General features: G+C 35.0%; 2 protein-coding genes across 4 annotated transcripts; both read right to left on the bottom strand.

The window, feature by feature from the left end:
- Positions 1 to 1263: 1263 nt before the first annotated feature.
- Positions 1264 to 9829, bottom strand: LOC120206061 (katanin p80 WD40 repeat-containing subunit B1 homolog KTN80.1-like). 3 transcript variants are annotated; one of them, XM_039205814.1, is made up of 19 exons: positions 9520 to 9829; positions 8983 to 9113; positions 8682 to 8799; positions 8201 to 8427; positions 8004 to 8106; positions 6248 to 6318; positions 5699 to 5773; positions 5476 to 5619; positions 5173 to 5335; positions 4427 to 4954; positions 4250 to 4306; positions 4033 to 4169; positions 3420 to 3874; positions 3137 to 3389; positions 2748 to 2822; positions 2516 to 2628; positions 2180 to 2296; positions 2006 to 2074; positions 1264 to 1851 (listed from the first exon to the last, which is right to left on the bottom strand). In XM_039205814.1, the coding sequence occupies exons 1-19, from the start codon at positions 9542 to 9544 to the stop codon at positions 1794 to 1796; spliced, it is 2919 nt and encodes a 972-aa protein (XP_039061745.1). In that variant the 5' UTR covers positions 9545 to 9829; the 3' UTR covers positions 1264 to 1793. The 3 variants fall into 3 exon arrangements, with proteins under 3 accessions (XP_039061745.1, XP_039061744.1, XP_039061746.1); XM_039205813.1 differs by having other exon boundaries at positions 3137 to 3874; XM_039205815.1 differs by lacking the exon at positions 9520 to 9829 and having other exon boundaries at positions 3137 to 3874; positions 8201 to 8432; positions 8983 to 9006.
- Positions 9830 to 11266: 1437 nt separating this feature from the next.
- LOC120205823 lies at positions 11267 to 13712 on the bottom strand. Its single transcript, XM_039205617.1, has 2 exons — positions 13396 to 13712; positions 11267 to 11719 (listed from the first exon to the last, which is right to left on the bottom strand). Exons 1-2 carry the CDS (start codon positions 13663 to 13665, stop codon positions 11540 to 11542), a joined length of 450 nt encoding a protein of 149 aa, XP_039061548.1. The 5' UTR covers positions 13666 to 13712; the 3' UTR covers positions 11267 to 11539.
- Positions 13713 to 13975: the final 263 nt, after the last annotated feature.

Here is a 13975-nt window from a genome sequence, read left to right as displayed (position 1 = left end):
CAATTGGTCACCGCTATCGTAATATATGCATATATATATTTAACAAGATGAAAATTTAGTAAGGATCATTAGAACATTTAAATTTGTTAAAGTTATTTTTTCAATTCGAATATGAGGTCAACTTTGTAAGAGAATCGAGATTAAATTATGTTTAAAGTAAAAAATTACTGATATATTTTATTTATCTCTCTATTTTTTATAATTAAAATGAGAAAAATATTTGGGGTGGACGGGATCTCGTTAGAGTGGATCGAGTCGATTGAACTATTTTGTACTGGATGATTAAAAATTATTTTTGTTTTGTGTTCATCTTTAGGGATTCGATCTCTTAAATAAGATTATTGATTTAAAATATGATTTATAATAAAGTAAATTAAATTGAAAAGATTTTTACAATATTCAATTAATTTATTTAACCAATAAATCAAATTAAAGATACACACGCGCAGAAATAGTTGAAATCACCAATCAATCGTGCATGCCACACGCTGTTTCATAGCACATGTTTCGCATCTAATTTGCAAATTTCGGGTCAAAATCAATTGGTCTATAAAACAAATTGCAATATTTGCGTGAAGAACACATTGGGACGGTAGATTCTTATTAGATTATTTTATAAACATGCTTTATTCCAATAATATATAGTTAAATTACGTCATGTATTTTTAAATTACAATTGAAGTAGTTTTTAAATTATTTTTAAAGTTGGATAAATATAAATTGATGGTTGAGAGTAAAAATAAAAAAACATATATGAAAAAAAACTCAACTATCAACTTTATTTATATAGTAATATTAAATGAGTATAAAATTGTTTAATTTGTATATTATATAAAGGGATACTACCATGGTTTTCAGAATCGGACCGGTCAGCGAACCGACTGTTCTACCGGTTCATTGATTCAATCGGCCGAACCGGTCAGACCGATCGTAAGAACCGGACGACATCATAATTATTTAAAAAATAAATAAAATACCCAAAACATTTAATAAAAAATAAAAAAAAAATTAGGTTGAACCGGTTCACGGTTCGGTCCGGTTTAAGCGATTTAAAGCCGGTTCGAACGATTCCTTGCGGTTCACTAGAACCGGTTGAACCGGAGTAGAATGGACTGGACAAGACAACGGTTTCCGGTTGAACCGGCCGGTCCGGTCCGGTTTTCAAAACACTGGATACTACCAATATATATATTCACGGCTAAGGTGGGGAAGGTGAAGTGCGGTTCCTAACCATGTTGGCTATTCTTAGGTTAGGTTTTTAAGTCACCTAAAACATGTCCACTCACTTTATATAACATGGGACAGATCTAGGAAGACTAGAGTTTAAAAATAAAAGGAAAGAGGGCTTCAGGAATTCACATATTCCATTGAATATATTATAGCTGAAAAGTAAATATATTTGCATCAGGACATGCTTCATTTTTGACAAATGACAGTACGAACAACGCTATACTGAATATAAAAAAAATGGAAAGAAAAGTTTTGTGGAGTACCGGAGACATTGAGATTCACAGGCTGGCTGCCTGGCTCCTCCGTCTTCAAGATGTAACGATTGCATCGCAATAGACGATATACTTGGTCAAGCTACCATTCCAGTACTGGATAAAAAGCCGACAGAGAGTGAAATAGTAAGGTGGCGAGACAAAATTGCGCATCCAAGAGATAAAAGATATGAACTGGCCTTCTATGGAGCTTGAATCTTCTATAAGTGGCGTCTCAGCTAGCGACCTTTTCTTTTTCATGGTTCACCAGCAGATGGCTTATAGATGGCGCCGTGGCAGCAGCATTCATCGTCATTCTTGAAGAACTAGAATCAATTCTTGAGCACATCTTGCTATCATGCCACCTCTCCTGTAGCAACACAGAAAGAAGTTTGCTCATGTTGGCTGTTCACTTAACAAGAAAGCAATTAGGCGACTCGAGGTTTCATCACTCGAATGATATGGATATCGAGTTATCATGATTAAGAAATGGGATACGTTGCTAAAGCGCTCAAGCATCTAACCTTACGAGTGGGGGGAGAAGTCTCTGAATCTTCTGCAGCTGCATAAAACACTGATTGCAACAATCTCTCCTGTGTTCAAATTTTCAAAAACAATTAGTTCATAGTGACTTCGACGAATCCATAATAGATGAGAAACTGAGAAGCAGATATATCCATAAATAGGTATAATAGCACCTTTGCTCAGCATGCAGATCAACACCAACAACACGTGGGGCTGAAACAATTGAGCGTATCATCGGACCAAAGACTGCTACAAGCTTCAGGAGCATATCCAATGAGATATTTACATGCCTGTATATTTACATCACAAGAAGCAAAAATCGGATGAACATCATAAAGTAGGAATGCGGATTATTTAATCGTTTGCACCCACATGCCCAAATGGGATATACGTCTTGATGCCACCTCCATTATTTTATTTTTAAAGGGATGAAAAGTTATGTTTTGAGAGAAATGGGTGGAGTACAATAACTAACAATACCAAGAACTAGACCTTCGTTGTGAAATTACCTTTCCGTTTTACTATCTAATAAGCCCATAAGCACAGGAAGGAGGCCAGAAAACAGATCTAAGGTGAGAATCTCCATTTTTTCCATGAGAACACCGATTACATCTGCTTGCACCTGCACCGGAAGTACCCGAGTATAAGAGAGAATATGGATGACAAGCTTTTAGTTACTAATTGTAACCATCATTCTGAACAAAATAAATCAACACATGAAATATTCCCATAAATACTCACAGAATGATCTGGCAGTTTCCGCAGGACACCAACTGCACCTTTAATGTCATTCTTTTCCCAAAAGTGTCGCACCACCTATAGTTCACAAAAAAATAAATTCAGAATCAAATCAAAGATTGAAATTGTACATACATACATACATACATTCATGTAAGGCAAACAAAATACTGAAACATGATGAGATTCCTTTTCCCTTGTTCCTTTCACTAAACTTATATTTGCCACCCATCACAGGTTTTTACATTCAAATCCACATTTCGAAACCATAATAATGATATAATATTCTACAATCCATTGTTTGTGCACAACCTCACATCTTTCAAAAATCTAATACATTAACATCAGTTATAACGCATCCACCAATTATATCCAACGACAGCTAAGTTTACCTGTAATTTTGTCAAACGTGACCTAAGAGTGCTTAAGAATATATCATGAGTTTGCATTATACTCTCAGTTATGTTTCCATCATCAGAAGCGAATGATGTGCCCTTTGTAATTTGGCTTTCAACAATAGTAACATTCTCATCAGTAGCAGAATTTAATCCCCTCCTAGAAATCTGATTATCAGTAATTGTACCATTTGGTCCACTTCTATCATTAGCAGAGGTTGCTTCCCTTCTCGAAAGTTGATTTCTAGAAATGACCCCACTTGCAATGGAAGCTGATTCCCTTCTGGTTTGGTTTCCAGTAATGATCACATTATAAGAAGAGGTTGATTTTGATCTAGAAAGTTGATTTCCAGTAATGGCGCCACTAGATGCCGAATTAGACTCCCTTCTAGAAAATTGATTTCCAGTAATGATGTCACTAGATGCCAAGTTTGATTCCCTTCTAGAAATTTGGTTTCCAATAATGATCCTCTCAGGGATAATGGTTGATCCCTGTCTAGAAGTTTGATTTCCGGTAATGATCCTATCAGGGGTGAAGGTTAATTCTCCTCTAGAAATTTGATCTCCTGTAACGAGCCTATCAGAAGCGGGAGTTGCTTCCCCTCTAGAAATCTGAATATCAATAATACTTTCCTCACAACTTGAAGTTGATTCCATTCTAGAAATTTGACTTCCGCTCTGGATGACATCATTGGCAGAGACTGATTTTGTTTCGGAGATTTGTGTCTCAGTTTTCTGTTAGATGAAAACATGAGAATTAAATTTAATTCGGTCATAAAAACATTAAAGTACATTCACATTAAGCTTGTCCAACTTGGTTTCAAGGGGTTTCTAATATCTGGATCATGCAATGATTGAAAAAACTAGAAGAAAAAAAAATACAATTAACTTACCTTCATGGCCGGTATTCCATCTGTTTCAGGTACCATGGGAGGAGTACTATTAGTTACCGGATCATCACTGCTGTTTAATCTCTCTCTTCGTTCGAACTTCTCAACCAGAGTGCGTGTTCTACCTGAAACAACAGCCACTGCCAAGACAGAAATTTATAAGGATCAAAATACATCTAATTTTATATTTAGAGGAGTTAACAGGAAAGTAAGAGCACACCTCCTCTGACAATCTTGACAGAGTTTGAATCTTTGATGGAAGTAGGGGATTCATCACCTGAAAATAAGAAGAAACTAATCACAAACCATGAACTTCTTAAGTACAAAACAAATGTATGACCATAAGTATAACCGACTTGAGGAAAAAAATGATAGCATGGTGTAGAATATAACTTACAAGTTTCTTGATTAGGGGGTGACAGTGTTGATGACACATTTTCAGATTTCTCTATAACATTCTTGATGTTTGAATCCTTTTCATCACAGGATTTTCTAGCTCCATCTTCTGATACAAGCCTAGTTTGAGAATTCATATCCTTTTCACTATCTAACCCACTTTTTATACTGCTGAGAGTTCCTGGTTCAACTGTAACTGACAATTTTTCAACCTTAAACTTGTTGACAGATGGTCTTCTAACATGAGCTGGTTTGAGCAGCATGCCTGGTTTTGTCCTTGAAAAGGTGATGGGTTCTTTTGCAGAATTGTTCGAGTCTTTAACAATAGGATTCTCCCGTGGAACCACACTAGGTGTGGTAAAAGACTTTTTACCCGATTGTCCATTAGATTTAGCATTAACTTCTGTTCCTGGACTCGGCTTCTCTGTTTCCAGATTACTTCTTTCACAGGCATCCACTGGGAGTGACACTTTTTTTGGTGAATTGAAAGTGCCATCTTTCCGTGTGGCAATATGATTACTGCCAGCAGCTTTTTACAGAAGTGGGAACATCATGGCAAAGAAAATATAGATTCAGAACTTTTACAAAAATTTTATATTTCGAAAATAAATTTACTTTCACATTTGTCATCAGGGTTGCTATCAAACATCACAAAGATGGTGGATATTGACCATACCAACAAAGTAAAAGTAGGTAGAATAACCAGTTGATTTTGAAATAATAAAAATAACTGAAAAGCAAACTTACTGTCAATATATATATTCTTTATTTCCTTTGTCTCACAATCAGGAGAGAAGGGTCGTGATCTCAAAGTAGACCTCATGACACTCCCCACTTCCACCGAAGAATAACTTCTCTCAAGGCTAAATTTCTTCTCTGTTTGGTAATTTCTTCCGTATGGCTCAATGTGCTGAGACATGTGCAAACAAAACATTTAGGAAGGTAGGTAAGACCACTAATCTATCACTCAGGTTCAGAACTAAAGGGCAGCAGTTCAAAATTGAACCAACATAAGGGAATGCAAGGTAAGAAAAGAATGATTGTAAATACCTCCACATCTGCTGCCCAAATTCCAACAGTATTTCGATAGTGTGAGCAACCCAAAAGTTTGCTTTCATTGATGCAAAGGTCGCCAAGTGTTGACCATCCCATATCAACAGAATCATGAAAAACTACTGGCTCCCACGAATAAACCTACACTTATGACAACAAAGATTCAGATTTTTGCTTAATTCAGATAGAATCAGACTGGTTTTACAACAGAAGGTAAAACCTTCAAACCATCATCAGCTCCACAGAATAAGGTTCTCCCATCGGGATGAAAGGCAATTGAGCGAAGCCCAGTGGCCTGAAAGGAATGAACATATAAAATTACAATGAAAAAGGTTTATTATAAATAGTGATACTTTCTTTTTACTTTTTTCTTTTCCTTGAAAGTAAGAGAATAAGTTTCTCATACTTGGAAAGTTAGCTAGATCACGAAAAAGTAACCACACAATATGCCTCTAATGCAGAAACATTAGGTTCAAACATTAAGTGAAGGGTGTAATAGAATAGGTTTTCCGACCATTCTACACAGCATTGAAGGTTGGGCATAGGGGGAATATATAATATATATATATATATATATATATATTTTGAGAAAAGGAAAATCAATAATCATAACCATTCTATGACTTCTTTTTCTTACTCCCTCAAATTAATAAATAAAGTAAACGACTCATTCTTACGTAAAAAAAGAATATTGGGCAGAGGGGACTGTGACAAAGAAGGAAGAGCAAGCTTCTACGCTTGTAGCTTGGGGAGAACTATGCTTATATACCTCAGATCTCGTAGATCCAATCAGTTCAAAGGTTTCTAAATCCCAGAAATTAACTGTTCTGTCAGCTGAACCTGAAAATTTTGGTCCCCATCAATTATGATACTCCCAATAACACATTGATTTCAAGATAGTAAACAATTCCAAAAAAAATATTTACAAATTCCACATACAGTATGATAAAAGAAACAAATTTGAAGTCTGAATTTTCAATATATTTACAGAAAATTTATGCATGAGACGTGGAAAGCCAAGTCATTTTCCCGACCTAATAGTTAAAAGCTTCCTGAAAAAGATTTGATCATTGCAGCAAGTTAAGGAAGTTTATCCCACCTTAACCTGAAAAAGCAATTTTCATCAAGCATGAAATGACACGTGATAACTCTCCAAAAGAGTTATTATTTGGAGCCTTTTTACTTAGTTTAAGCTTGTACTGTAGCATGTTTAGGATCACATTTAGAATAATTTTAGCATATTTTACATCATTTGCATATTGGGAGAAAATTGTTGATACTTAGGCTGATTTTGATGTGAATTTGCTACTTTGATGCCTCGACTTTATCTGATGCTGTAGGTGTGTTGCTGTGAGCTGATACGAGACAGAATTACTGGGCCATTGCTGTAGCATTCGACGCATCACCAGACAATTAGAGAGATTTTAGGAGTGGATAGCTACTGAAGATAAGACTGGAATTTGAATTTTATTAGCTGCTGAAGCTAAGGCTGGAATTTGAATTTTATTTGCTGAAGATAAGGATGAAATTTGAATTTTAAATAAAAGTAAATTTAGAAAAGAATGGAACTTTTAATATTGGCAGAAAGTTTGACCCTATGAGGTTATAAATACATCGTTTTCTTCATCTCTGGGAACGCTAATTCTTCCAGTCTCGTTTTATTTTTCTATTTACCACCTTCCATGGAAGCCTAAACCCACTGCCAGGGAGTGCAGCAGCAGCAAGGGAGCGACGCCATGGAGCAACGACGATTAAGAGGATTCAACTTTATTTTCCATCCTTTTTTAGAGATAGGGAAGTGATGGTTGCTTGATTGAATGTTATTATATTTCGAATGATATTTGGTTCTCGAACATAAGGTGTTTGATTAAATGTTTCTTACTTTGTTTTATGTTTAAACTTTGTTTTATGTTCTGTCATACTTATGAGATGAAGTTGTCTTCATGTATGTGATTTCTATAAATTTTAGAGATGAAAGTTGTGGATTTTTCATACTACTTTTGTGCAGCTTTGGTGATTGTGAAAAGCAACGTTGGTGTATAGAAATATATTCTGCCCATCGTTAAGCATTTTTAACTATTTGATTAAGTGAATTAATGAAGGTTGATTCTTGTTAATTGAATATTGTTAATCCTTGTGACACATGAATACACTGTCTTAAGCTTATTCATGGTAGAAACGGCCAAATAGCAGCCATATCTATTAAATCCTTGATCTGTTGCTCTCCTGAATGTTGTAGCACTACTGACATTTATGATTCTGATTTCATATCTTGCTGTTGACTCTTTGTTCACTCATTACAATTATTTTTCTATTATTCTTTTACACAACTCTACTGTAAACTTTTAGCTCTCTGTGGATTCGACATCCGAAGCTTAACAACTTTCACTTTACTACTTTGATACGATAGTGTATGCTTGTATTGTGATGTAGCATTATTATGATCAGCATCAACACGCAATGCAGAATAAAGGCAAATGAATCTATAATAAACCCACTGATTTGTACTGAAGTCAAAGACTCACCTGTGGCTAAGAGAAACTCAAGAGGATGAAAGTCTATGGTGCGAATATGGCCTTCATGAAACTTAAACTCATTCAAGAGTTTTCCAGCAGTTAGATCCCAAACCTTTTAAGTAGTGACAGGATACAAATGTGAAATCATTAGATAAATAGAATTAAAGACTCGTTTGACATAGATAATGGTATGATTCCCAATTTACCTTTACAACATTATCGAATCCACCAGAAACTACCCAGCGGCCATCAGGAGTGAATCTAATCGTACTAATGCCTCCAGTATGGTCCTTGTACGTATGAATGCATCCCTTCTTTCTGATATCCCAAACCTTTAGATTTGTGTCCATGGAACCAGATGCAAAGAACTCACCAAATGGATGGAATTCCAAGGCAGTGCAATTAGATCTGTGTCCGGTAAGCCCGCGAATCACTACACTTCAAGAACAACATCAAGAATTTTACAAGTGGGTTCTTACTTAATTTCAGTTTGGAATAAAAGCCGGCTATCCAGACATTCCAAGTTTTAAACAAGTGAAAGTTCAAAAGTAAGAGTTGGTGCTGTGAAATATCCTATCCAACATTGTTCATTAGGTTTAACAAGCTCCCCCATGACATTGTTATCATTCGACTTCTAAATGATAGAGAAGGCAATTAACATTTCCTAAGGAGGAATCAAAGACTCACTCTTTGTTTCTTCCAGATCCCAAAGCTTTATCCCACCTGTAGACGATCCAGCAAGCACCAAGACTTCTGCCGAGTCAAAAGCTAAAGATTCCACCGGACTAGTATGACCACATAGACTCTGCACATTAACATGTATGTTACCATACCCTTAATTATTTTTCGAGATAAGCCTCACCCTTATTGGCATCTATTAATCCAAAACGTGATTTCAAGCAACAAAAAACTGTTAGCCTGTAAGAGATAGCATCCGAAGCTAAACTTGGAAAGAATCAAAGTAAGAGGGAAAGCATAGAAAACTTACCATTAGAGAAGAGGGTTTTCCAATTGACCAAACATTAACTTTATGATCATCTCCGCCCGTAATAAGAAGCCTACATGTCTTTTTTCCCATATTTAGACAATTCACATTTCCTGTATGAGCCACAAATTCCTCTACATTCATTTTGTCAAGGAAATAAAAAAAAAAGCCTTCAAAGTTTTATTTTTAGACAAATGAAGCAAACATTTCCAATTCAACTTGAGATTACCTTCATACCAGCATTTTCTGTTAATGAACAAATCTTTAAGCTTAAATTTTTTTCATTATAGCCAACATTAATTACTTCAATTCTATTCTCTTTTCCTCTATTGTCCCAGCTAAAGCCAAAGCAGCAAACATGGAAATTTTAATCAAAATAAAAATATCTAAAAAAAGAAACAAATTTAAGCTGAAATTCATAGAAATGCAAAATAAGCTAAAACGATTCACTTCAGAACTTAAATAAACGAAAGCTAAATCAAGCTAAGCATTTCAATAACAATAACAACAAAAACGACGGGAATTTTAGCTTAAGGATACGCAGCTTATATCCACGTTTCGCCATTTTGGCACGACTGAATCCAAAACGAGATCGGAATCTGAAACTGGAACTGGAACGGGAACCGCAGATTGCAATGAACTTCGCGCGAAACTGTTCCTCGAAGATTCAACTAAAAACGCGAAAAATCAGAAACTTAAAAGAAGTAAATTGTTTACTTTTCCGGTAGAGTAAATCCACCAAGAATTCCAAGAAAAACTCGGAATCAAATTCTGGTGATATCGTGAACGACCTTAAAAAATAAAATAAAATGACAAAGAAATGGAAAAGTTCAAAAGAAATTAAATTTAAAAAAAAAACTATAATTTGTGAGCGACTATAAAAGAACTATAATATGTGTAGACCCTGATGATTGAACCCACTTTTTACTGTTTTTCTTTCTGACCAAAATACCCTTTAGCCTTTAGCTGTCGCAGTAGTGAATTATCCCGGTTCACTGTTGTCCCCTGCGTGCTGAGACTCGTGGTGTAGCCTTTCTTGTCTTTTCTCCTTTCCTTAAATTCATCATTAGCCAGACGTTAAATGTAAGATCTAAATTGTGCATGCAATATTTATAAAAATTATTTAAATTTTGATTTATATTTTAAATAAGTTTTATGTTTGATTTGAGTTTATATTTGATACTTACATAGATAATTAGATCTATAACATAATTTAATTAAAATAATATTGATAGTTAAATTAGAATATTTCGAAGTTTAAGAATCAATTTAAAAACTAAATATAGATTAAGAATATTTAGTGCAATTAACTTTTCAACGTTAAAAAAATAATTGTAATGACTTGAATGATATAAATTATCCATATGATAAGAGTAAAATTACAAATTTATCCAAATATACTCAATTTTGGGATTTGGTTTAACATTTAATTGTAATGACTTGAATGATATACTTTTAATATTTGAAAAATTAAATTAAAATATTATAAAGTTTAGGTACTAATTTAAATCTAGATGATAGTTTGAGGATATCTGATGTAATATTAACCCTTAATAAAACGTGGACTTAAATAAACTTAGAAATTAGCTGACTTTTAAAGTTGTTAGCTTGTCACTTGGTTTATTAACAACTCTAATTATGTCATCTTTTGGGGTTTAAATTTAGACTTAATGAAAAATAAAATATATATAAAAATAAATTCTTAGTCAATTCAAATTCTATAGACGAACTTAATAAATGCACACATTTATTTAATTGGTTTTATTAATAATAGTTATATTTAAATACTAATCGATGCCGCATTCGTATAAATAACAATATAAATAATATTTTTTTAATTTATTATAAGTAATGATCTAAATATATAGTTTTAAATAATAAATTAATCAATCCTTAATTAGTGTTTATAAAGACTAATATTTCACCTAACTCAACATAACCTAAAATAATATTATATAATTATTTCTTATATATTTAAAGATAATTAAAATAATAATTTTCTTTCTATATTTTATCGTATCGAAATTAATATTTAAATGTTGGGGGGGTCTTCAAAGCAATTTTAACTTTAAATATAAAATTATATTCATATAGAAATCAAGTACCTTTTTTTACTTCACCTATAATTATTTAAGAATATATATTCTTTATTCATATAGACAGGCTGAGGCCTGGAAAAAGAATTTGGTGTTAGAACGTCAATGGAGGTTTCTAATGCAACAGAGCTGCAAATACATATTTAATCACCATTCATAGTAATTCTAAGTGATGGTAATCATGTAATATTACCACATTTTTACATGTATAAACGATCAATGTGATGGTAAACATGAAATGGTGGGCATTGACAGCATGCAGCAATTCCAAGTAATTGCCAAAGCCGGGCAGGCAGTCCACCAAAAACTATACATGTACACAATATATATAGATTCTATGGCAGAGAAGCCAAAAAAGGGCAACTCTGATCCAAGTAAACTTTCTCCGCCGGAGGGTATAATCGCAATCATAGTTTGGAGTCGCATGTTGAAAGCGGTTTGTCGAGTTAAGCTCTCTTTTTCTCTCAATGACTTGCGTTAATGGTTACGGCGGAGTTTGAGGCAGGATTGTTCAATGGATTGTGTTGCTGTTGAGGCAAGGAATGGCGTTCAGGTGGACAGGGAACAGAAGCCCGGTGTGCGATGAAAGTAGGAATCTCGTCCCCCGGCATTAACACCGAAACTCCGCTGGTGTATACTGTCATCTGCAGAAATCACAAAGTAAAGAAACTTTATAGGAATTTTCTTACCTAAATGAGGGCAGTAGTAATTGCAGAAACAGCCGTTAAGGCCACCAAATAAGACCCTACCTAGTAAACAGTTCCTAGACAAGCTTACTTTATTAAAGAAGCATGGACCTTACTAGTACTACCTTACAATCACAAACCGATCAACAGCCCACCTAGCTGACGCTATATGAACCATATGTAGTCCCGGCAAGAAAAACGAACAAGTGGACAAAGCTAGAACCACTAATCGATTTGCATCAGACAGCATCAAACACAAGAATATAAGATTGTAAACGAGAGCAATCTACTAAGCAACAAGGAAACTAAAGCAGACCTTTACAGTTCATGTTCATTGGTACTTTATAACATGCTGCAAATCTTTTGCTTAATCTATTATTCTTAACTTAGTTATGTTATTATACAATATAGCATAGGATGCATTTCTGGAATTGGCATTAAGCCGGTCATGTCAACAAGAATGAATCTTGTTTGTTGATATATCGGTGGTATGCATCTTGTGAAATTCCAACCCTCAACTAATCAATCCTGATGTCCCCCAAAAGGTGCTACTCAGAACACTATCTGCAATATCATGTCTCAAAGATGTCAGGGTGTGAACATGGTGTATCTTGTTGACATTGTAATATGACCAAAGTCTGCTATACCGGACAATTTAGAAGGTTTTGAACTTGCATCTAAAAGTCTAAACAAATAATAAGCAATGTATGATCTATCCTAAGCACTAAAAGCCACCGAAAAACATCAAGTAGACTAAGGATTTGTAGCATAATGCGGGACCTCTCATAGGATACCTTGTAAGTAATTAACCCGAACTATGATAGTTCCATCTAAAACATCCCCCATAATGAAAGTGCATCACACATAATCTCTTTATTCACAGAATCCAAGGGGTTAAGTATAGAATGCAGACAACAATGTGGAGCTCGATGCCCTTTAAACAAGGTCTAGAGTTTGACCGAAGACTCCATAGATGGTTTGGGCCCATTAGGCTACTAGACACCAAGGGTTGAAAAACTGACTGAAGCTTGTCCACAAGGACTAACCATTTGTTCCCAATCAGGGCACGGCAATGGTAAAATGGGAGACCAACATGTAAACTGTTGGGTCTAAACATAAACAACTATATATATTTGTTATACTCTTCAAGGAGCCAACCATTGAACTTCAGCCTTCAGGGGACCCTTCATAGATGGGGCCATTGCCTGAATATCATAAATGCAACAACAGACAATTGACTGTTCCAAAAACTGATCTTTAACTAAAAGATACAATCTTGGCAATTGCATGAAAGGAAGAACATTTAAGCAACTGAGATACTTTATACAATGAGGGAAAGCTTTAACATTGAGCTTAGATCAAAGCTTGCAGGAAGACGCGAGGGGGGGAATGGAAATGTCCAAAAACATCTATTTTGCTTAAAGAAAAGTATGTGAAGATAATACTTGAGAAAGCAAACAAAATTTAAGGCCAAAAGGAAGGATCTTTACTGGTATGCACAATGCATGGTGCAGAGAGAAGCTTTGTGTCAGATCAGATATAAATCATGTTAAACATTCAACTTCAAACAAAAACAAAAGAATTTTGAACAAAATTGAAGAAAACCCAGATGAGAAACAAAAAGGGTAACTCACTTTAGGTGATGGGTGGCTGAGCTTGCCATTGAAACCGGGTTGAGATTCAAGGTCACCATGGTTAGGGGGAGAAGAAGCGTTGGTTCTAAGAAAGCGTTCGAAGATGGCCATTACTAAGAACATGGAGATGAGAATGGCAGTAGCAACAAAGCCAAAAGACACGGCATTGACATAGTTGTCAAAATGTTTCCAATGTTCTTCCTCTCTTTGTACATTCAATGGAGCTCCGACCGGTGGCCAACTAAAGAAGTGGCTTTCTTCTTTTGCCATTTCTACAGCAAGCTGAAAAAGAAAACAGTTTAAGCTCTTTATTCTTTACTCAACTCTCTTCACTTAGCTAACCTTCTTGAGAGAGAAGCGGAGAGAGGTTCTTTTACACCATTATCAAAGCTTCTTGGAGTACTTAAACTGGTTAAGTTCGTGGTACTTTGCGAGAGAGCAAAAGAGGGGAGCATGTGGCTGTGGGGGGTATCTTTTACACGGAGGCTGACCTGGAACTCAAGAGTAAAAAGATTACTTTGGTTAATATTAACCGTTATAGGTTGGTTGGGCCTTCATGTAATAAAGGTTCAGAAACTGC

The sequence above is a fragment of the Hibiscus syriacus genome, unplaced genomic scaffold (assembly GCF_006381635.1).
Source record: "Hibiscus syriacus cultivar Baekdansim isolate YM2019G1 unplaced genomic scaffold, ASM638163v2 tig00013285_pilon, whole genome shotgun sequence".
NCBI lineage: Eukaryota > Viridiplantae > Streptophyta > Magnoliopsida > Malvales > Malvaceae > Hibiscus > Hibiscus syriacus.
The sequence above is the reverse complement of the archived record's forward strand: the minus strand, read 5'-3'. Positions and strand labels throughout refer to the sequence as shown.